Raw genomic sequence first — 25,001 nt, forward strand, 5'->3', positions numbered from 1 at the left:
TGCATTCAAGCACTCACCCATACATAATAAAACCTTTAACGCAATTTAAAAAGCATATTTAAGATAAATTCAAGGAATCAAAGTAGAAAAGAAAACATATCAAAACCTAAACACAACGGCATACTCTTGCAATTAAAAAATTAAACTAAACATAGCGCGGAGATCAGCGTGCAATGGCTTTACATATAATGAACTGTTTTTTAAGTTTCAACATGGCCGCCTCTTTAAGCAAAGTGCTGGCTATCTAAGATAAGTAAAAATATACTATGCACAGTACAAGGTGACCACTCTAAACCTCGCACTAGGTGGCCATCTTGGAATAGTATAATTCATAGTGTAGCATTATTGAACAGATCAAAGATGGCAGACAAAGCTTTTAAAAGCCACAGTCATACTGGAACAGTAAACCAATTATAATCTATGAAGAATACCAATTGTAAGATGGCCATTGTGTTTAGAAGCATGGCCACATGGGATATAGCACACTGAAGATGTATCAAATGGCAAGAAACCAACCTGGCAGCATTATTTAGGAAACTATCTGAAAAAAATCAGTGAAAGAAAAGGAGAAAATGGAAAATAAAAGGACTGGTCCACAGTATGCGCACGTGATCAGGTGAAATACCATCTCTCAAACGGCAATAGAGTCAGTGTCCTAATTCTGCTGACCCAGTGCCCTTGCTGTATTCTTTCATATGAGGAAACAGAATCTTAATGACACTCAAAACTGATCAGGGTCTGACCCACAGTCCCTCTCTGCATGTACAAATATGTAATGTATGTATGTATGTATATATTGGAGGTTTTCTTTGAGTATTATAAGAGCCTAGCTGACAACTAAACATGCAGGTCATCCTACAACTTTCAAGCAAGGCTAATCACAGTGCAAATCTTCAAACCCCAGAGTGTCAAGGCAGGTAATCTACATCAAAACTATTGCCTAACAGCATAATCTGTGAGATTACTTTGTAACAAAATACTTGTCTGAATGCTTTATCAAGGTGTAATAACAATAGACCATTAAAAGACTATTGGCTTCAACATGTGCTTTTATGGGTAAATAAATCAAAAATACTGCGTTTGTCTTAATTTTTTATAATAAACTGATCAACCTTGGGCATGTCTTGTAACTTTTTCAAAAGATCAATCAAGCCTATTGCTATTACATTCAGCTTTTCACCATAACCAACCCAAGCCTACTGTCTTGCACATAAGCTGTCCCACAAAGCAGGCATCAGGGCTACAGTTACAAAACTGAAAATGGGCACAGAATCACAATTGGCAAAAAATACCTGCAACCTTCCAAGAGGGACAAACAAGGAATCTTAACAGCCCAAATCTTTAACCCTCATCAGAGGTCGAATTGGGCAGGATCCAGTGGGAACAACGTTGCCATGCCGATTTCATTTTCCAGATACAGTTACCATACTTTTTAGTTAAAAAAAAAAAACATCCATGGAAATGTATGTAGACTTTTAGGTGCATTTGCTGAAAAGGAAGGACAGGGTTCTAATGTACTGTGAGGCAGAGGGACTGGCACATAGCTGTAGAAGAAATAATCCTTCTTGCCAGAGTGCCTGCTACCTGAAAGAAATGTAAGTGTGTGCAATGGGTTAATTAGCAAATGTAAAAGTGGCTTGGAAGCCAGAATAGTCTTTAGCACCCTCAAAGCCACTTCTTGTGAAGATTACGTTTTAGCATCATGCACCAAAGCACTTCTACACTCAAATTACCATTCTAAGTTCCTCTCTCACTCAAGCCATCTTCCAGGAGGTCTCATGACAGGCCAGATCCTCTTACTCCTAAACAAACCTACAGTAGACTTGGATAACCTTGTCATCAACAGGATGACCACTCAACTACCATTCATCGGCAGGATAACTGAAACAAACAGTCCACCTTCAACTCCAACACCCCATCAATGTTAGCCATCTCCACCAAGACCAGCAGTTTGGCTTCAGATCACGCTGAAGCACAGAGACCACAACCTTACTTATCCTAGACCAGGCCCTCTTGACCACATGTGAAGACCCCTGCCTCCTGATATTGCAGGACCTCTCCGGTGCCCTCAACACAGTCACCCATCCTTCCCTCTTACACACCTGTGAGTCGCAAATGGTATGCACCGTCAAAGTCCTTCACTGGTTCGCCTATTGCCTTTCCAACAGACAGCACTTTGACCACATCGGCAACTCCAAGTCACAGAAGATTCCTATCACCTGTGGAGTCCCATAGGGTTCCATACTGTCACCCGTCCTCTTCAACGTATGAATGGAGCCACTTTGTGCTCTACTCACAGATATCAGTATCAAGGTTCACCAATATGCTAATAATACACAACTCAACTTGAAAGTCTCTTCTATTGCAGACAGCCAACATCTCAAACACTACTTATTCACCACCTAGACTTGGATGTCCAGCATCTACCTGAATCTCAACCCAACCAAGACAGAATCCCAGTTATTTGCCAAAAATAATAAACAAGAGACGGTGCAAACCAGGCTCAACGACATGAAGCTTGACAGCTTCAAACCCCAACCTCCACCGAATGCCAATTCACAGAATGACCCTGGACACCAACCTCAAGAAATACATTGCAAAAAAAAAGCCTGTTATCCGCTGCCTATTCTAAAGAAAATTAAACCAATTCTTCCAGAAAGTGACTTCAGAATTGCTATTATGACTATGTACTTTTGCATCTGGGTGGTGGTAATGCACTACTCAATGGCCTCCCACACACCACATTGGCACCCCTTGGGATCATTCTATATGCTGCAGCACGTTAAACAGGGCCTAAAGAATTAGGATCATGTCGCTCCAGTCCTGGTGGAACTCAATTGGCTTCCTTTGCTGGCCCATGCCACCCTTAAACCAGAGGCGTTAAGTACAAAGCTATCACAACCAGCATGCTTCTGTATCTTGTAGACAAACCTAACCCACTCTGGTGGATCTCACCACATCCATAGCCAGGAAACCATCTGACTGCAGACTAAGTGTAAAAAAGAAAAACAAGACAGCAGTTGTTTTCTATCTATGCACCCAGGAATTGGAACAGCATCCTCCTATCCATCAGGACTGCCTCAATGCTGCTCCAATTTAGGAACGAGTTGAAGACTTACATCTCTGAAGAATGGTACATTAAAATGCATTAGCCATGCACAGCCCAGCTTCCTCAACTCTTACTCATTGAATGGAGGCTAATCTTGGACTATGTACAACACTATACTGCCTTTTGAGTGGGATTGCACAATAAAAATACCATGTACATACATACATAACTGATGGAGTCACTGGGGCTTCATGGTGACTATTTTTTGAGAGGTAATGTTAGGGTGTTACCTGCAGAGTCCTGGAGTGGGTCCATTAAATGGACACACAAACATTTTTTGCACTAGGTACAGTCTTTTTGCGCATTTCTAAAATATATATTTTGAAGGCACTTGTTTTATCTTAAACACTAAATCTGTTAGCACAAACCTATGTAGGCACTTCAAAGCGTGGTGTGTCCCAATGTCGAGTGGGGTAGTAAAGTGTTGCACACTTGATTTGGTGGAGTAGGGAGGAGAAGAATGGATTAGAGGTGAGGGGAGGAGAGTAGAGTTCAGTGGTACAATAGCAGAGAGTGTCTTAGAGTTGTTTGTTAGAGCAGGCAACCAACACTGCAAATCTTGCCTACTACAGTATAGTGTAATCATTCACCTTTAAAGTCCCATTTGCTTCAACAAATGCTTTTCCAGTGCCTTAAATGGGCCGGTACGAAGTACTGGCACTTCTTTATTTTGAGAGGGAGGGTCCTGCCACTTCATTTTTTTTTTAAATATTTGTATTGAATTTTTCCCCCCCTCATTTTTCCAATAATACCAATATACATTTTAGCAGTACAGACCATAAAAAAAGAGAAAAATAATGGAGATATTTCACAAGATTCAAATACAAATACAAAATTCAAGTACAATCAAAATCAGTCTTCTTATATTTTAAGCCTCTACTTGCTCCCATTCTTCCATTTCTCTATGGGTAACCAGATCCTACCCCCCAATGACCTTGCCCTTCTGCCTTTCCTATCATAAATTGCCTTCTCTAAATTATATGTGGAGAGAAGCCTTGCTATCCACGTCTGAAATGTGGGTGCCGTCTTATCAAGCCAAGCCCTTGCAATAATAATCCTTAAAACTGCCGTAGCCATAAACAAAAATTCTGGGTGTTCATTGCTGTCTCTTATATTCACCCCTAACATTATCAATTCTTCCGACAATTTAGTCTTTATCCCTAGAGAAACTTCCATAAATTCTTTGATTGCCAATTTTAATGTATAGAGTTGTGGACATTGTGCAAACATATGTACCATATTGGCACTACTTGAATTACATCTTGGACATGTTATGCCCGTAGTGCCCCCCCACTGGGCAATTCTTGCAGGTGTGTGATAGAGAGCATAAATCGTCTTATAGTGCTGGGTCTGTAGCGTAGCCGGGCACAAAACCGACCGTCCCAGATCTAATGAGTTTTGTAGACCATCAGGGTGCGCCCCTACTTGTTCCACCCATTTCTTGGAGAATTTCTCTCTATCGTCTGTTTTTAATGCATAAAATTCAGCATAAAGTTGTCTAATCGTTGCCCGTGTACTACGCTCCAAGTAGTCCATTATCCTACAATAAGACATCCCTACTGTCCCGCCCTGTTTCTTATAAAAGTAACTTCTGAGTTGTAAATATTTAAAGAAATTACATCCTGGGATATTAGCCTTAGTTTGAATTTCTTGGAATGAAAAGAACACCCCTTCTGCATCCAGCAGGTCACCTAGTTTTTTAATCCCCTTACCATCCCATTCCTTCATGACTGTATCCCTGAAGATTTCTGAGGGAAGATCGTTATTGGAGTATAGCCTAAGATATCTGTTATATCTCCCAATTCCTAGCTCTTTCCCAACGGCCTTCCAGATTTTATAAATTGCGCTCAGTGTCTTGAACCTAGTATGTTTGAAGTATACATAATCCACTGTATTCACCAAGGCGTTCCCTGCCTCCTTACCCAGAACTGCTTCATAAGCATTCCCACATCCCCGTCCTAATAACCCTTGTGCGTATTGTAGAGCTGCTGCCCAATAATATAATCTAAAATCAGGTGCGCCCCAACCCCCCTTCTCCCTTGGGAGTGTCAAGAAACGATACGCCCTTCGTGTCTTCCCCTGTGCCCATATAAACCTATTCATAATTGCTTCTATTTCGTTAAACCATGTACCATCAACATATAAGGGGATTGCTCTAAGGATGTATAGAAGTTTCGGAAACGTAACCATTTTGATCATATTAATTCGCCCCATTAACGTCAGATGTAATTTATTGACTCTCTAAGTTTCTTTTAACTTTCCCTAAGAGTGGCTCTATGTTAATCTCTATGACTCTATCCAATTCCGCTGATACCCTGATCCCCAAATACATTGCTTCTGGAACTACTCTGGTATCCTGGCAATTGGCAAACCTGTTCTGCACTATCTGCGTCTTTCCTCTATTTATAAGATATCCAGAAAAAGCCCCGAATTTCTTTGCCTCTTGCTCTATTTCTATTAGCCCCCCCCCCTGGCGCTGATGTTATGATTGCGACGTCATCCGCATAGGCGAACAGCTTATATTCCTGCTCGTGTAATCTGACTGGGGGGATCCTGTGATTACTTGTCAGCCTTCTTAGTAGCGGATCTAGGTATATAGCAAATAGTAGAGGTGAAGCTGGGCATCCCTGCCTAGTCCCGCGTCGGATCCGTACTACCTCTGTGTATGATTTGTTGATTCTAATCCTAGCCGATGGGTTCTTATAAAGTGCCTGAACTGCCTTTATATAGCCTTCACCCAACCCAGCCCATTCCAGGGCTTTCCACAGATAGTCCCAGGAGACCCTGTCGAAAGCCTTCTCAGCATCCAGAAAAATAGCCGCGACAGGGTCTCCTGCCACCTCGGTTGCATCCAGGACGGTGATCATCTGTCTGGTGTGCTGGGTAGTCCCCTTGCCTGGTATAAAGCCATGCTGTTCCGGGGACACCAGACTCTCAATAACCCTACTAAGCCTATTTGCTAGTGTTTTAGAGAATATTTTTGCGTCTGCGTTCAATAACGTTATTGGCCTGTATGAGCCTGGCTCCATTGGAGGCTTATCCTTTTTTAATATTACAATTATATCCGCCCCGGCCCAGGACTGTGGAACTACCCTACCCCCCTGCGCCATACAGCATATTGTCCAGATGTCTGTTCCCAGCACGTCCCAAAAGGTCCTATAAAATTCAACAGGAATCTGATCTTGTCCTGTTGCTTTGCCAGAGGGGAGGCTAAATGTTGCTTCTCTTACCTCCTGTAGCGTTAACTGAAGGTCCAATCTCTCTCTATCTTCCGTACTTAACCCTCTATGTGGTGTATCTGACAAATATTCTGGTATCCTTGGCAGATCATTACTTGCATCCTGCTCATATAGTAATTCATAGAACCTCCTAAAGACTTCCTGCACTTCCTCCACCTTATTAACTATAGTCCCTGTGCTGTCCTTGATTTCTTTTATTTCCCCTGCAGCTAATGTTTGTCTGGTTCTAATTGCTAATAAATGACCCACTCTTTCGTTGAACTCATAACATTTTTCTTTTTTTGCTAGATAATTCCCTGCTGCCTTCTGCGCCATCGTTACTCCTGTCTCCGCTTTCTGTACCTCTATATCCAATAAAATCTGTTCAATAGGTTCTTGTCTACTTCTTGCACCCACTAGACCCTCCTCTAAACTCGCCAGACTTCTAATCCTCTCTTCTATCCTCTCCCTTTCTTTTTTATTTCTTAGTATGGTATAACTTAGTGTCTCTCCCCTAACTCCAGCTTTAAAAGCATCCCACACCATATCCGCTGATGCCGAATATCTATTTATGTCCCAATAGTGTGTAATCCATTCCTGCATCCTTTTCACATACTCCTCCTCCTTTAGCAGCCCCCGTTCAAATGTCCATTGATTATGCGTTCTATCCCTTTCTCTAACAAATGTCAGGCTTAAAACCAACGGATTGTGATCCGACACTAACCTAGGGAGTCGTTCAATATCAGCTCTACCCATCAGTGAGCTCGAGATGAAAAAATAGTCCAGTCTAGTAACCTTTCTATGAGGAGCTGAATAGTAGGTGCTGCCTGTGCCTATGGGATTTTTCTCAGCCCACATATCCACCAAGGCGTTGTGTCGAGCTAGATTTTGTACTGCCTTATATGTCCTTATCTTCCTACCCCGGTATTTACCCCCATCTCTTTCAATTAAGCCATCCAAACCATTAATATTGAAGTCCCCACAGCATACTACAGGCTCCGGCCACAGTGCTAATTCCCCATCCAGAAATTCCAGCAGTTCAGATTCATCTTCATTTGACCCATATATTGAGGTAATTGTGAATCTCCCAGCCAATGTTTCCACATCCAACAAGACCCATCGCCCTTCTTGATCCTCTTTCTTCCTTTTAACTTTTACAACCCCTTTCCTAGCTAATATCGCCACCCCCTTTTTCCTATCTTCTTGACCTGTAAAGGCCAGCACCTCAAACCCCATTTGCTCCAGCATATAGTCCTGCCACTTCAAAAGAGAAATAATACTTTAATTGGAGAGTACCGGCACTTCTCAGAAACAAGCTGGAACTCTGGTACAGAGTGCCTGCACTTCTATTTCAAGCACTGTGCTTTTCACAATAAGTAGGTCGGGCCTCCTGCACTTGATTTAACTTCAAGCAAAAAAGGTAAGACCTTCAACATCGCACATAAAGTTTCAGAATGAACCAATTAGGCGTGTAGGCTTCATCATTGGCTTGCCACCATATCCAACGCCGGCCTACTGTATTGTGCATAATCCGGAACCCAACATGCATACAACAATGAAATTATAAATATGTGCAAAATTACAGGTGGCAAAAAAACCACAACCCCTCTAAAAACTGCCTAACAAGGATTTTCACGTAGATCAGACGTAAACTCTTGATCATCGGCTTGTCACAATACCAACTCAGTCCTGCTGTATCGACCTTAAGCTTTCCCTCAAGGTAAGAATTGTACTACACTGTTAATGTAATACACTTCACTTTAGAACTATTGTAATAAAGGTAATAATCTTGTCGGTGGGGCCAAGGCCCCCCTTTTAGTACAGATTCTTAAAACGTTCTGTTGGTGGAATAAGGTAATGGCCAGCTGTGCTGTCAAGCCACGCCTAACTAGCATCTGGTCCAAGGCCAGACATACAAGGATGCTCAGTGGGACCACAAAATCGAGGTACTGGAAGAGGCGTGTACAAGTAAGCAGGGTCGTGGCGGTCATTACTACAGCAGGTGCAGTGCTGCCAGGGCCAAGGTCTGTGAAGGGTCCACAGACCCCAATTATGACAATTTTAACAACTGAAAGAAAAGAGGGGCATTATATTTGCTTTCTTAACGGCCCATCATTACAATTACTGAGCACTTTACTAAGCTGGGTCATCAAAGCTAGTAGCAGAGCTCAATGTATTCCCATTATACCAGTCGATGGGGCAGCTGGATACCATCGCTTGTATTTTTGACGGCTGCCGCTAATTTTTATCACGGACCAGGACAGTCAGGAAAGCTTGAGATAAAGAGACACCAATCTGAGGTGGAGGAAAGCATAACTATGAGCGGGGCCACTAGAATTAAGTGATGATTAGGACCAAGTTATGCGGCAGGCTTGACTACATTATGTGGCATGAAAAGGCGAAGTATGTGGCATAATTTGTGGCAGCATTACTTCATTATGTTGACCTTTTTTGTAAGTTTCCGCTATCTGGAAACGTTCACTCCTCATTAGTATCTGTGTAACCCCTTAATGGAGACATCAGTAACCGAAAGATGGCCAGGTAACTTTTCGCATGCGCTGTAGCAGTAACACGTGAGACAGCGCATAGAAATTTGCCATCCGTATGCGCTAGAAGCATTTTGTGTAATTTACCCCGCAGATGATGCATTACTGGGCAAGTGAGAAAAATCACAATTATGCGGAAAACACCCTGGCAAAAAAATCGCCCAGACCATCTGGGTATGAGGTGTAATCAAGTCAAGGCAGCGTTGATGTTTGGAAATTACGACATTCTGCAGCGCTTGCTCCTGCCTCATGGGGAACACGTGCGAGCCGTTGCACTTTTTTTTTTTTAACCAATCAAGCACTTACTAGAAGGTGTGCAGTATTGCCCAAGGAACTAGTCTGGGGCATTGAAAGCAAACGTAGTGCTGGACGGTGAAAACCGGCTGCACTGCTGGCGCAGACAGACCTGGGCAGGCTAGACTGGGACCAGGCAGCCTGCATCTCATCTGCCACTGATGAGTCTGTAGAGCTAAATTAATGGCTCGGGGAAAGGGGGCTGTGGAAGCCAGAGGTGGAATTAGTTAGATGAGATGCATCCCCAGAGACAAACCAAGGCCTGAAAATATTTGCGCTTTTATGCTAAACAAAAAATCCCCCACATGCTGCGAACGCCACATGTGCAGGAGTCTAAGACCGCCATTATTTTATTCCAATTAAAAATATGTGGTCTCTGCCCATTAATCCCAGCAGGGGGTGGGGCGAGGAAAGGACGAGACAAAGGGCTGGTGCTAGAATGAATACAGAAGGCTGTTGAAGCCTGGCTCGCTGCCTCTGCAGCTACCTCCTTGGCTGGCACCAAGGTGCGTGATGACAGCCATTACTACCCAGGCCAGTGCAGGGCCATTCTGGTGCAGCTAAATTTAGTTCAGCAGGCGAGAGGGGTGGACGTGTGTGCGCGAGGGAGATCGAGATAAGAGTGAGACCAACTGCACCTCCAATGAGGGATTTCTTTCTGTACCTAAATAGATTGACGTGCTATTTTCTTTACTCGCATCTTTGTCCCTCCAACCTTTACTCCACCGCTGTGGGGAAGTGCACAGGCTGGATCTCTGCATATTTAACTGGAAGTTTTTTTCCTGCAAAGTAATGTTTTAAAAGATTAAAACCATATAATGGTACAATTTCGATCTTAGTAAGCGAAATAAATTCTTGATGTACGGAATGCGCAAATAAATTATTCCCTGATAAACTAACAACTCTCATGGAGGTATTTTCCCAAACCATTCGTACATTTTTTTGTAATCTATAAATTTCATTTTATCCAAACAGGTCAGCCAAGACATTCGCATATTAAAGCGAAATATTACAACAGAGCCGTTCGCGCGAAAGGTGGGGGGGGGGGGGGGGGGGTATAGGGGGGGGGGAGTGAGCGTTTGATTGTGGCTTATTTTAAAAAGACCCCATATTATTACGGCCGTGATTTTTTAAGTGGATAAATACATCTAGTCAGCTGGGGGCGCACTCTGCCTTGTGTCGTCCGTGATCCCATTGAGCCGGTATGCTTTTCTGCCGCTGCATTAGTTATCAGACAACTTTAAGCTACCACCAACCGCCCTTGTAAGCCACTGCCAGTGGTCGGAAACAAGAGTGTCATTGTTTATGTCGTCAAAAGGGGCAAAGGTTAAAGTAGCTCCAAAATGGCGTCCACAGACGGCAGCCAGTGCATTTGAGGCAAACAAAAGGGTCCGGTCGGTGCTGCGGAGCGTGCATCTCAATGTCACGCTCAGGTATTGTTCCAATAGATACTATTGTTCTACAACTGGATGTGATTCACATATATTACCGATTGCAATGCTGGGGTCGGCCATTTTAGCAATGTATTATTTTGATAGACACGTGCTTTGCTCTGATGAAAGCAGATGGTGTAGGCCGGGGCTTCAATCATGAAGTTGGGTCACTAAAGCATCTGCAGTCTGTGTTGCTGGCCTTCCTCTAGATAATAATTCAGCAACTCCTCCCGCCCGACCATCTGCTTCAGCTGCACCCACCCCCCCTTTGTTATCAAACATAAGGAATACAGCGCTATTTTAAAGGTTTGCAGCCCACACCGGAGGCATTCTTCCCGGTGGAACTTACAGCCACCTGTGAAAATAAAAATGCAAAACTACAGTTTTATTTCTCATGCACGATATCCATATGTTCATTTTACGCACAGAACGCCAACACTATAGCTCATACGAACTGGTAACCATCCCCAAAAATATTTAAAACATTCAGAGTAAAACTAAAATCATGTGATACTTTTTGAGCCTCCAGCAGTATAAAAATCCACAACTTTAGATACAGGACAGACTACTGACAAATTCATCTGCACAGGGAACTCTCAAGTCAAATGTTTGGTTGGGATGGAGACATGTTCTCAAGCGAGCCCACAACACCCTTGTCTGCCACACCCACCTCCCCCTTCCTCAACTAGCCTGCCACCTGCAGCGCCTTGCTCTGGAAGCCGCACTCGGATTCCTAAATCTATTGGATTGCACAGACCCACTGACCTAGGCTGTCACTGGGTTACTGATGCGCTTTGTCCTTTTGTTCCCCATCAGACACTACAGCTGCCCTATACCTCGGGGAGCTGACAGTCGGGTCTTGAAAATGGCGTTTGCAAGCAGCGAATTCTGGGGTGAAAGCCTCACAGCTGGGGTGGATTAGAGTGGGGCAGATTGTTTTGGATTGGAATAGGAAGATTGGAGTGGGGCAGACTGGGGTGGGGCAGATTGTTTTGGATTGACTGGAGTGGGGATATTGGAGAAGGAGTGTGGGGTGGATTGGATTGGCGAGAGGCGGATAGGTTGGAGTGGGGTAGATTGGAGCAGGGGTGAACTGGGATGGAGTTGGTGATTTTGGGTGAGGTGGATTGGGGCAAATTGGAGTGATACAGACTGTTTTGGATTAGAGTAGGGCAGGTGGTTTTGGATTAGAGTGGGGCAGGTGGTTTTGGATTAGAGTAGTGCAGATTGCTTTGGATTAGAGTAGGGCAGATTGGAGTCGGGCATACTGGAGTGGGGGGCAGATTGCTTTGGATCAGAGTGGGGCTGACTGGAGTGGGGCAGATTGGAGTTGGGCATACTGGAGTGGGGGGCAGATTGCTTTGGATTAGAGGGGGCATACTGGAGTGGGGGGCAGATTGCTTTGGATCAGATTGGGGCAGAGTGGGGCAGATTGCTTTGGATCAGATTGGGGCAGAGTGGGGCAGATTGCTTTGGATCAGATTGGGGAAGAGTGGGCCAGATTGCTTTGGATCAGAGTGGGGCAGATTGCTTTGGATCCGAGTGGGGCAGATTGCTTTGGGTCAGAGTGGGGCAGATTGCTTTGAGTCAGAGTGGGGCAGATTGCTTTGGGGCAGAGTGGGGCAGATTGCTTTGGGGCAGAGTGGGGCAGATTGCTTTGGGGCAGATCGGTGCAGATCGGAGTGGGGCAGATCGGAGTGGATTAGAGTGGAGCAGATGGGCACATTGGAGTCGGGCATATAGGAGTGGGCTGATTGTTTTGGATTGGAGTGGGGCAGATTGTTTTGGATTGGGGTGGGGCAAAGTGGAGTGAGGAGGGTTGGGAGGACTGGAGTGTGAAGGATTGAATTGGGGTGAGTGGTTAGGATTGCGGTGTGGTGGGGTGAACAAGATTGAGTAGGGCGGATTGGTGTGGATTGGAGTCGGGTAGATTGGGGTGTACTGTACGATTATATGTTAAAGTATCATTTCAGAAATTACACATAAGAAAGAAACAATGTTGCTTTGCAATAAAATAATCCTCATCTTTTGTGAACAGTGCCTACGAGTGAAAACATCAGTGCAACGTAGGGAAAGAAGAATTGGCAAAATAAAATTCCAAAGTTTTATTTTCTATAGTCAACTTTTTTTGCTTGTTCTGCTGGGCACGTTTTTGCCAGTCACATGCTTTCTGTTTGCAGGGTACTAAAAGTTAATAAAAAAGAGAACAAAATAGTACCTCAATCACGTCAGGAGCAGCGGACGGGCCCTGATTAAGTTGAATCAATCAGTGCTTGCGCCCTTCTCCACAGAGAGGAACGGAAATGTTAGGGCTGCGTTGACGAATTAAAGAGTGCAAAAAGAACAATTGATGGACAGAATGCAGCCCAATTTCATACACTCACCCCAGTACGGAGATCTGGGCCTAAATCCATTTTTTTTGCTCACCATGCCATTCCAGTTTGGACCCGGCCATCTGCAAATCAGATTTGACCCTGCGCCCATTGGGTACAGTCCAGCCCGAACTGCCAGGCCAGGTCCTCCCTGTACTGGAAACAAGCATCCTAGGCCTGGTTTCGGGCGTTCCGCCCTCATCAGCCAGGATAGCTTGACTCCAGTGGTATGGAGAGCACGGCTGTGTCTGGGCATAGCAGTCCCACTCGGGGTGACAAAGGCTGAAAAGATGAGCGCTGCGCAAGCCAACAAATAACAATAAGAGCTGGAGCCAGCCTCCAGCTTGCTAACAATTATCTGCTAGATGCATCAACGTTCGATTTTGCGAGTCCTTAATTGCGAAGTTTAAGGACTTGCATTTAGGGACTCGCAAATTCAGATGCATGTAGGATTTGCTAAAATATTCGAAATTCCCAAATATTCCTTATCTGCAACTTGCAGAGTGCGATTCGCAAATAAGGAATGACATCTCATTGATTCCTATGGGCCAAGATGCCCAAGGAATGAATGGGGAGGAATTCTCAATTTGCGTTTAGCAATTAGCTAATCGCAATTTGAGAATGCAATCTTAAGGGTGACGGGTGTCCAAAGGACACCCTGTTGCACCCCTTAAATTGACCTGGACACTGGTATTGCGCACACACATGTCCCAAGGACATGTGTGTGTGTAACATACAACTTTGAAAGATGCACTTTAGTGCATTTTTCACAGTTTTCGCTATTTACCATGAAGTTTGATTTCACGGTAAATAGCGACCCCCATCAGCGAAATAGTTAGCTATTTTACATTCATGCTTTGCATTTAAGGAATCTCAATTTGAGATTCCTCAAATGCAATCGCAAATAGCTATTTATGCATTTGGGATGATGCATCCCAAATGCATAAATACCGGTCGCAGAGGGGCAGATTCTGAGAATCTGCCCCTTTGTGAACGTTATTTCGCTTGATGCATCTAGCTACAAGTCTCACAAGTGAGACATATATACTAGCACATGCTCTCCCAGGCTCGACCCTAAAAATGACTTATGGTACAATTAACCTCAAGTCTGATGGGGCTCTTCAGAGAACACGGACAGTGGGCAGTTACAGTACCACATGCACATGGATTAATTAAATCATTATTAAAAGATTTATTCAAATTCCTAGTTGTGCACAAAATATTAGCCAAAGGATAAAAGTTAGCAAAGGGCTCAATATACAATACTTCATGATAAAAAATGAAAACAAAAGTCTACCAGCAACCGACTGAGAATTTAAATCGTTTTCTACAAGGGAGTTTCAATTGTCCTGGACAACGGTTTAATTATGTGCTATAAAGAAATGATAGGAGGGACAATTTAACAGCTGCATATCTAGGTATCAAGCAGGCAGACAGTCCTTGACCCATATATCCTCAGAAATAGGATGTTTTCACGTTATTTAAGCTGAGTAGTTTCAAAGTGGTTCTATGTCAGTTTTCCCCTTCAATCACCACCAGGAAAGCTGAAGATAACGCCTGGTCGTATCATCCGAGATGCTAAAACACGCTGGGCAGATTTTGTTCCTTTGTGCAATATAAATAACTTTACAGACATATAAACATTCATACATCCGGCAAGACAGTGCATTTCTAAATGGCACGTTTAGGCCACTGTCGCTCCTGACCTAGTAGGTTCTGTTGAGGACCTCTTCAATGGGCGCCTTCAGTTTGTGAGCTCCTAAGGGTTGATCCGGACGAGAATAGCCTCACATTCGAAGGATCACCAAGAGGATTACCACGTACGCAGGCGGATGAAGAGTGACTGCAGTATTACAATCTCCATCCAGCTGCCCCAGGAGAGATTAAAGTCGTACATCCCTCTGCAGCACCCATAACCGCGGTCCCACCTCGCGCTGCTCTGTAATCCAGGAAGGAACATCATGACGCCAGAACTGCCTTCAGGGCCTTCCATTACCGTGGGACTTGCTCGGCTCTTCAGCTCACTGTTTATATTTTGGTTGGCTGTAGCTCATGCCAAACAACGAACGAACAATATCCCATCAATCGCCCGTACAGGCCTTCTAGTCCTTGTAGATAAGCGGCTGATCTGTTGCATGGATTTCTTCTTTCTGGTATCCACCTCTTACTCTCTGCAGGCCTGATCCACGGCACGTTTCTCAATTAGGGTTACTTGGCCACCATGAAGGGTTAAATGGTATCCTTCAGGGGGTAAATCCTGTACTTTTATGCAAGTCAAGCCTGGATTTTTCTTAAGTGCACTGTGGGAAAGGGAGGCCAGGTCTATAAGCCACTCTAAAGAAGCATCAGGGTGGGCTCACACGTATAGATGCCAGAGAGCCTGCAGCACTTATAGCTGCCCCCACTGTGAGGAATTTAAATTTTCAATTGCATACCTCTTGCTTTTAGTCTAGTGCGGCTGAAGCACCATTTGGTCACCTTCACGAAATGGTCTACTCTCGAAGTGACCTTTCTAAAAAAATTTCGATGCACATTGTAGTACGTTCCTCTATTTTTAAAGCAATAAATATAAAGGTCTTCAAGTAGAAAGCCAAGTAGGAATTGTTTACAAGTCTGCACAAAGGCCAAGGGAGTTGAGAAACGTTATATATAGCCCAGGAGAGCACAGCCAGTCACCCACTCCAGGGACAGTGACGCAGCAAGCGCAATGAGTCATTCATAGGACACACCTTTCGCGAGGCACTATGAAAACACGGTCAGCATCGCAACATCTGGGCCGTTGGGACTGAACTGATGTAAAGACCATTCATTCATCTTACACAAGGTTCTCACTTTAGTGTAGAAACCTCTATTTAAAAGCGCCAGCTCTTAACCCATACCGAGCTGATCCTACTTCGAATGCAAAATACTTGCTAAAGTCTTGATATAGGTTTAGATTTAGTGCTTATGAAGCTGCTTAACATAGAATATAGAATACAGCGGCATAGCTTGTCAGTGCTCTACCAAGATGCATCATCTAGGCTCTAGCGGGTGTAGGGCAGGCATTTTCTAACCCGCTCTTAAACCAACAAGGTAGCTCAGGAGTGCAAAACCAAAACAGTGAGTACATAAAGCAGGTACTCTACAGAGAGCACTCGCTCATTTCAGATGCTCCCAAAATGACTTCTTCCAGATATAAATAGTGCATATCTTGTTCGAAGATGACCCAGAGTGTCCGAACCATCCATCTGTGTCCCGGGCATAGGACATAAAAGCTCTGCATATCTTTTGTTGGCTTCAAATAGGGCCACAGCTCAATTTAAGACAATTTGCATTGTGCTCAGGTCTTAGGGGATAGTTGACCCAAGGTCCTTTACCAGAACCTGCCCAATATTTTCCCTCCAAACCTGTAGATGCTTGACTGGACTGTACTTTGTCATTCCTAAAATTTCGCTCTGATTTCAGGTTAGTCAATCCATGGCTGACTCAGTCTGCAACACACCACCGCATTTCAGTGTTTGCCGATCGCTCTCAAAGGTTGAATCAACCATGCAACAAAACGGCATACAATGCATTTTCATAGGGACAATTTTCATATTCAGTGATTACACTGGCTTGGCACAGCTCCTTAAAGACCTTCAACGAGCACTTGGATCCTAGATACTCCATGTTTATTTCACAGCTTCGCGTTAGCACTGTGAATGAGCTATTGAGGATGGATGAGCAATTTAGCTGGATAATTTCAATCCTCAACAAAAGCAGGACTTCAGTAGGATTCAGTCTTTCCCATTTCACTCTTGCAGAATTCCAAAGAGCCTGTATTGAAGCACACAAAGAAGCATGCCAAGATTAGGAAATCTGAGTGATCAAAAGGGAGACAATGGTGGGTCACTGAACTGTGGCATGTGCTCTCTCCCACAAAATGCTCCTCCCCAAATGCACTCACATGTGCATGCACCCCTCAAACAAGACACAAAGCTCATGTGGTAGGAGCAGCCATCACATTGAGTCAACTACCCCTCTTGCACATCGTTTCATTCTACTCTGATGATGATGATGGCATCTGTAGTGTACTGAACAGAATATTGAGAGGGCTGGTCTAGGACACACTGCTCTTTAATAGTTAGAGACCAGGATTACAGCTTACTGAATTGCACAGCACAGCAGCCACTGATGAATGCAGTCTAGTACAGTTCTAAAAAGCCAGGCAAAAGCTAGATCCTAGCTTATCAGTTTGTGCATTCAGTTTGAACTTTCCCAATTTAGTAGGGATCCTAGGGTCATCCAGCTGCACTGGCTCCCCGTTGGCAAGAGGATATCCTTCAAGCTCCTCATCCACGCACACATGGCACTCCACAAGAATGGCCCAGCCTACCTCAACAAACTGCTCTCCTACATCCCCAACCATGCACCGCCGACCTCTCACTCTCCACCGTCCCGCACATCCGAAGAACAACCACCGACGGGAGATCCTTCTCCCACATCGCCGCGAAGGCAGGGAACACCCTCCCACTGAGCCTACGACAGACCCAAGACCTGCTGACCTTCAGGAGGATGCTCAAGACCTGGCTGTTCGATCAGTAGCGCCTCCACCCCCACCTTGAGACCCTCGCGGGTATGTAGTGCGCTTTACAAGTGATTGATTGATCCAGCTAACCATCCAAAGGACTTGTTCTTTAGCCGCCCTAGTGGACCCAGGAAGTGAGACAGGGTCTCTACTTCTATAGAGAGTTAGCCGTAGGAAATGTTAACTTCTAATTCACGACTTTTGAATTCCATCGGGACAAACTAAATTGACAACCTCCTTTTGAAACCCGCTGGATCCACGGAACAGAAGTCTGGGAATGATGGGTGATTTCAAGCAAAGCTGGTGGTAAATGTAGTCAAGAAGAGTATAAAAACACAATCTTCTTCTAAGCATTCAAAATATACATTATCTGCCAACTCCGCTATTTAACCCTATTAACCACCAAGGAGGGCTTAATCACACAAGTCAACTATGTCATGGAAAAAAATATATATATTTATGAAACATCAATTCTCCAAATAGGTGGCCGACAGCGTGTTAACTGTGGCCATCATGAGACAGCTGAAGAATAAAATCACCTTAAATTCAAACCAATTGTAAAAGCTGATCTTTCTTGCCATTATCTCACTAAAATGTAATGCTACAAAAATGCATGCAAATGAAATTAGTAAAAATACGCCATTATTTTTTACCCTGGGCTATTGAGAAACACTGCTGTCACCTGTGGACAAATGTAATGTGACCGGGTCTAGATGTTGTCGAACAATGTACAAACCAAAACTGGGTCCTCAAATACTTGTTTTTCTTCTGTCACAAAAAAGTAACAGTTACAAGGAAGAAAAGACGAGAGGGCAAAATGCATAGCAAGTAAAATAGAAATAGAACCTACTGTTATTACATGGACTGGTGAACAAATAAATAGCATAGGAAATCAGAAGACCAGCATATTTCTCGCAGAAAGACTACTGCTAATGTGAAAGGATAAAGGAGTTGTTAATGAGCAGACTGAACACAACAAAGAATACAAATGAGAGGAAAGAGAACCTACAGAAACAATGGAACTTCTGGAGCTCCCCAACTAAAGATTTATCCGCAAATCCATGCCCCTTTCCCCAAGTCCTATACAGCTCCCCTCCCCCGAGAACTAATTTTCATTCTTCTCTACCCTCTTTTAAAAAAGTAGCTCATGCTAATACAAGCTACGCTAATTAACATGATTTTAACCTTTGTTTTCTAAGACCACGACTGAGTGCGAATTAAATACTTCAAATAATAATAATAATAATAATAATAATAAAAACACTTATAGAGCGCCTGGTTACACTAATGACAGTGTGTCCCCGCGCTAAGAAATGCTACAGTATCCCGAAGAGGCCGAGGTCAGGGGTCCATAAGGGTCCAGGGCTACAGAAACCATTATTGCTTTGGAAAAAGGAAAGTTTTAAGTTTGAGTCTAAATCTTGTTTCTGAGGGCTCCATGCGTAAGTCTAACGGGTGTGTGACACACTGCTCTGTTCTAGGGAAAAATAGACTAAAATATGAGTATCATATTCCACAGACTTTGTTCCTGTTCAATCCTACGAGACGAGTTTAGAAACACTCTCTGCACTGTTACTAGTCGTCGTATCTGCTATCAAACCTTTCATTATCCAAGTCCAAAACTGATAAACCAAGGTGAAGCTACTCCAGGTTTGGTTTGTTAAGGAAACTGGGTATTTTTGGCACTTGTATTTTGAGCAGCAGATTAAATATTTGGAGCAAGAAGAAAAAAATCCTCTTCTTGCAATATTTCAGGATTTTGATTATTTTGTATGATTTACGGTTGATAAGTTCTTCATTCGCTGCAAGCTGGCATAGGTGTTTATGAACTGGTCTAGTCTGATCATATTTTGAGATGCTGAGACCTAATCCAGCAAAAGCATACAGTACTTTCAAGAGGGTCTTTAAAAAGGCCCAAGTCTGTGTTGACGGTGGAATCAATCACTGCTTGCTTTATTATTGTTCTTACTATACGTTCCAGGTATCATCATATTTTGTTGTTGTTCACCAAATGGAATAAAAACAATGCAGATCTTCAGGTGAACTGTATTAGGGGCATTGGGTTCAGACTAGCAAACTCATTCCTTTAAATCAATTTAATCTAATCCAGTTGGCATTATTCCATTGGCTTACTAATGGAACACTGCGGTTTCACTTTTCTAGGCGACGTATAAAACCTAGGCAAAGCAATAAGATCTTAGAAAGTTGCATATATGTGCATCTATCACAGAGTATTCCAACTGCGACATACGGCGCTGAAATATGGGGGACACACAAAGTATAATAGTATTCAAATTCAAATTCAAAATTCTTTATTCGGTACTTAAAAAGATACCATTAAAGTGCATAATAGTATTCAACTTGAAGAAAATAGATTTTGTAGGAAAATACTGGGAGGCCCGATTTCTACCTCACAGTTCATTTGCCATGCAGAACGAAAATTACACTATGTTGAAGACTTCGTAAAGGCACGACCCGTTCTCTTTTGGCTTGCGATTTGGAAGAATCCTGCAGTATCTCTGACTAGAGAGATCGTTAGTGACAAGGGGAAAGATATACCATGTCTCGCTGCAGTAAGGGATGGTCTGAGTAGTATCAACCATGCACAGATTTTTACAAACCCGGATGAATCCGTTGGCATAAACAAAAAAAGTGATCTGGGGTGTTTTATATGAGCACTACAGGACTTTAAGATTCAAAAGGGAGATCCAGAAAAAGTCTGTAGAAAGTTATTTGCCAATTATGGAAGAATCAAATAACCCCCTCAGTTACCTCCTAAAGCCAATTGGACGTTGGGAGAGGGGATTATTGTTTCGTTGAAGGGCTGGCACAGTAACATTTCTACTGTGTTTTCCTTTAGGGTATACTGCAAATCTGGATCAAATACCTTGCCCATGTGATGACAGGAGTAGGCAGACAACACTCCATTTCTTCTTCTTTTGCAAATTTTATGGCCTATACACCAATCAGTTTTAGCTTCCATTTTTTAAGAATACCCGACCTATACATCTAGAGGAAGCTTATCTAACAATTCGCAAGTTAGAAAATGATGAGCTAATGGCCCATGTAGGTACCTTTTTTAAATTGTCAGTGCGCGCTTGCAATTTAATGTGCACCCTATGATGTTCTGTTTCTCTGATACAATTTGTAGATACTGTGATTCGGCCCTATATGAATTTGATGAAATCTGTTTCTATATAGATGAGTTTTGGAATATTAATTGATTTCGGGGATTTTTGTATGTATTTGTTTCATGTTAAATCAATTGTTAAATATGATCTTGCTTTTATTGGGCTCCTGATAATGGATTGCTATATTTACCCTTTTTATATGTTTGATATGTGCTTTTATGGATAAAATGTATCCAAATAAAGATTTGAAACAAACTTTTCCAAGTAGTTCAGAGGCACCAGGCTAGCAGAAAAAACCTACAATTTCTTTGTAAGCCATGAAGCCCACATATCTTTAATTACAGATATACGGTCTTAGCATTTCCATGAAACGCATCACTCCTGACGTCATACACTCCTCCCTGCACAAAGCCATTGTCAGAGGATTGGACCTGCCTGGAAGGACATCTTAAAGAGATTATGGGATCACGCGAAAGCTGATGGACTTAAACATCAAAACCGCCCTTAGCAACAGGTGACTACTTAGTGAAGTTTACAACTAAATCAGGAAGGGCAGTATACTGGAGAAATAAATATCAGAAATCGCTTCAGAAGTAAAAAAAAAAAAAGAAAAAAAAAGCTTTATCAGCGTTTCCATCCAAATTTTGAATTTATAAAAGGTAAATCTAAAACCAATATAGTCATGAGAAATTTATTTTTGGCATGACCTTTACAAGAAGATAAACATGTTCATAAATACAAACAACCAGCAAACAAAAGTGCATCAAATAAACCAAGGAAATAAAATCGGCCTAAAGAAAAACATACAGGTTTTAAGAAGTGTTGAACTGCTCCAAAACCTCAACATCAACACCAGCAATTAATAACAGTGTTGCAAAGGAAAGGTGACCGTGACATGGTCCTTTTAGCATCCAACAATTTGCTACAAGAAACAATTCTCTCGGCATGCTCTCCATCGTATAGAACATGATACCACGCAGAAAGGGCTGGGAGTAGCTCCCAGTATAGTGAGTGATTAAGAACAAGGAAATAGATTAATAAGGACTACAAGTCCAAAAATAAGCCCCTGCAATCGAAGTGACATCTAGAGGGTAACAATTTCATCAAAGACAAAGTTGCCTCTGTTAAAAAAAGACCACAAAGCTAGCAACTGGCGACAGTGAACGAGACACTTGTGGCTAAACTACAGATAGCTTAAAATACGGCAGCCAGGCTTGTTCTCAATCTTTCACCTGATACACCGCCGCCCCTTCGCTAATGGCTCTGCATTGGCTTCGCTAATGGCTCTGCATTGGCTTCGCTAATGCCTCTGCATTGGCTGACAGTAAGAAAAAAACGGGCATTTTTTAAATCTGCTGTGTCCCAGTTATGTACAACAATAAATCAAACCGTATGTACCGACAAGAAGCTTAAAATCTTACCATAAAGCGTTGCGATGCAGCGAGAGAGCCTTTTCCTACTAGGCCCGTTCTTATTGGAATAAGCTCCCAATGCATATTGGTAGCTGCATGAACTATTGCTAATTTAGGAAACTGTTGAGTCTACTTATTTTAAAGTGACCTGTCCTTGGGGATGCTTGCTTGCAACTGTAGACAGCGCCGAGAGGCCCAACGGGTGATTCGAGCACTATAAATATAATTAACATGACACAAAACAATTCTTGGTCTGGATCAGTGGGTATCTGCCCAGTCAGGAAAAAGTAGGTCATATGATGCCAGAATCGTCCTGCAGGAAGAAGGAGCACTTCTGCCATTCACACATCAAGTACTTTGAAAGTGTCCTTCTACTGCTCTTGCTTCTGGGATGAGCTACTTTTTTCTCTTACTCACTAAGAATGAAGGTGTTTTGAGATAGTCTTCCTCCTGGTTCTACTCCCTCTCTTGCTTTCTCCTACTGCTTACCATGCTTCTACTTTTCTATCCTCTTTGCTGGCTCCTATACAGGTTTTTAACCGGTTTCCCTATGGCCACACTCTGTGCTCTTTGTCACCCATTCCCTTCCAGCGTGGTTTGATTTTCATAATTTCAAATAGTTAATTTTGTCAGTAAGCCGCTTTTCTCAAGACGTCCATTTTAGAGCAGTCTAACAAAGATTTTTAGATATACCTGACAGTAACCAGGATTGTAAGGTAACATAATAGCATGTCGCCCATTTTGGCTTACCTAGTAATCAATTAGCCCATGGTGAAGAAGTTAAGACAGCTGTGCGGGTTAATGCGCCTTCTACAAATATCAGCATAGACCCCGAAGGTGCCAGATTGAGCAACAATTAGGTGCAACAACCAAGTAATCTAGTAATGTTAAAGCTTTGCATTAATAGCAAGGGCTACATAATTATATCTTATTATAAATGTAATGAGCTCATTAAAGCATTGGAAGCTCTACCTTTGACAGCCTCTGCCGACCTCCTTTCTCTTTGCCAGGGCAGTATACCCATTGTATGCAGCTTGCAAAAGAAAGTTTATTTTGGTGCATGCAACAGGAGAGGAGGGATTCATCGCGTAAGATGCACACAACATGTGAGTGACTCGCGCCTAGCCCCACTGCCTTTTGAAAGGACCGGCTGGCCAGGACATAAGTGCATCAGTGTGGAGTACGTCTCAATGATATCCAGCTGGTGCACGTTACCAAGTTGTTCGCAGTGGTGTCGCTTTCTTGGAATACTAAATGCTTCTACTGGTAACATTTTTTGTGCAAACAATTCTAGTGAGTAAAAAAAAAAATGAAAGTTGGTATTTTGGTGATGTGCCACTCAGATTCTAAAAACCGAATTGAGACTGTTTCGAAGTATGGAAGACAAGCATTCTGAGGTATTTATAACAGTCCTAGCATAGGTACATCTAACAGGCAACACAGGATGGCAGTCTATTAACATTTCAGAGTCTGGAAATCTGGAAGCCATATTTTAAACAATACAAATCTACAGACCTGTGGTTTTGCAATGGTGGCACGGGTCTAATGCATTCCAAGAAAATGGACATCCCACTCCCAAATTAGGAAGTAAAAGGCAACCATAACTGTGGTGCAATGTACCCCCATGGGCCTGATGTCACTGCACCTGCTGCACGTCTCTTAACTACGTCCCACTTTTGTTTGGGAAGGTATGATTATTGAAAGTTTTTTTTTGGTAGAGCCCTGGCCAAGGTGACTGATGGCCACGTGGCATTTTGCCCCAAAATGGGGAATATCTGAAGAAAAAAGCTTGAGGTGTCAGAGTTTGCGCAGAGAGCTTTGCCAACACTTGCGCAGCCACTGCGCTATCGATTAAAAAGTCAGGATTTATGGTTCAAAAGTGCAAGAAGAGCTCTCACCTCATCACAGTCCTCAGGATGGGGGTCTTCGTTTTCTTGTTCAAGCACGGTCACTTCAGCTAGGTCTTCCAAGGAGTCGTGCAGCTCGGGGACAGTTCTGCGCCCATATCGCTTACCATCTTTGATGTACTTGGGTTGGGCTTCAGGAGAGCTGTCTGCAGAAGAAAACGCACATTAATGCTGGAGGCAACAGGATACACAACCACACTCCAGAGAAACAAAGATACATTTCACAACAACACACAGTTACAAACCATACTCCTAAAGAAGCCATCGGCATGGTTAAGATCACCTCAAGGATAAGATCACCTCAAGGTGAATAGTAGATGAGACCCTTGCGCTCAGGAGAAGGGATGGTTAGGGGCGTGATAGTTGGGGTGTGAGTGGGGGAGCACAGGTCTTCTTCAGTCATTTGTGTGAATATAGACGATCTATATCAAACGTCCCGCAGATAGATATGTACTGTCGCACGCCGAGAGGCCATATTGAAGTTATAGAGGTTACATGGGTCCGAAACGACAGAGAGAGATTACCACTGTTTTACCTGTTGTTGGGGCTAAAATTGAAAACCGTGATTGTTAATTCCTAACCGAAACTTGGACTCGGGAGGACTTCAGTTGAAATGGGGTTGGCTTGCCCCCCAGGCTTTAAAATTATCCACACCCCTCGACCGAAGAACCGGGGTGGTGGGATTGGCATCATCTATCGTGAATGGCTGGGCCTTTCCCAGCTTAAAATCAGCGAGGTATCGGGCTTTGAATTGATGGGGTTTTCCATTAAAGATTCGGAGAAAGAACTGATTTCGGGTGTGCTGTGTTATCGGCCACCGGGATCGGCTTCCTCTCTACCAGAGTTCCTCGACCTAGTGTATGACTTATCCAACACCCATTCGAAGTTGCTGGTCCTGGGCGACTTCAACCTATGGCAGGGGGACCCTGCAGACGGAGCGCTCACGTCTCTCTGCCAGGCTCTTGCTGACATCCAACTGCAGCAATTGGTCCGCTCGGCGACACATAGGGGTGGTCATGTCTTGGACTTGATT

The 25,001-nt window shown here is 43.3% G+C and overlaps 1 protein-coding gene across 7 annotated transcripts in view; it reads right to left on the bottom strand.

Moving 5' to 3' along the window:
- NIN (ninein) overlaps positions 1-25,001 on the bottom strand; it is a 321,323-nt gene that overhangs the window by 195,485 nt on the left and 100,837 nt on the right. For all 7 annotated transcript variants that reach the window (XR_015299899.1, XR_015299898.1, XM_086937310.1 and 4 more), the window contains exon 4: positions 23,960-24,114. Coding sequence is in view for 5 of the 7 variants with exons in the window: in XM_086937310.1 (XP_086793436.1) it covers positions 23,960-24,114 (155 nt within the window). In the remaining 2 variants the exon portion in view is untranslated. The remainder of the gene's footprint in view (positions 1-23,959; positions 24,115-25,001) is intronic.

This window comes from Lissotriton vulgaris, chromosome 9 (assembly GCF_964263255.1).
Source record: "Lissotriton vulgaris chromosome 9, aLisVul1.2, whole genome shotgun sequence".
Classification (NCBI taxonomy): Eukaryota; Metazoa; Chordata; class Amphibia; order Caudata; family Salamandridae; genus Lissotriton; species Lissotriton vulgaris.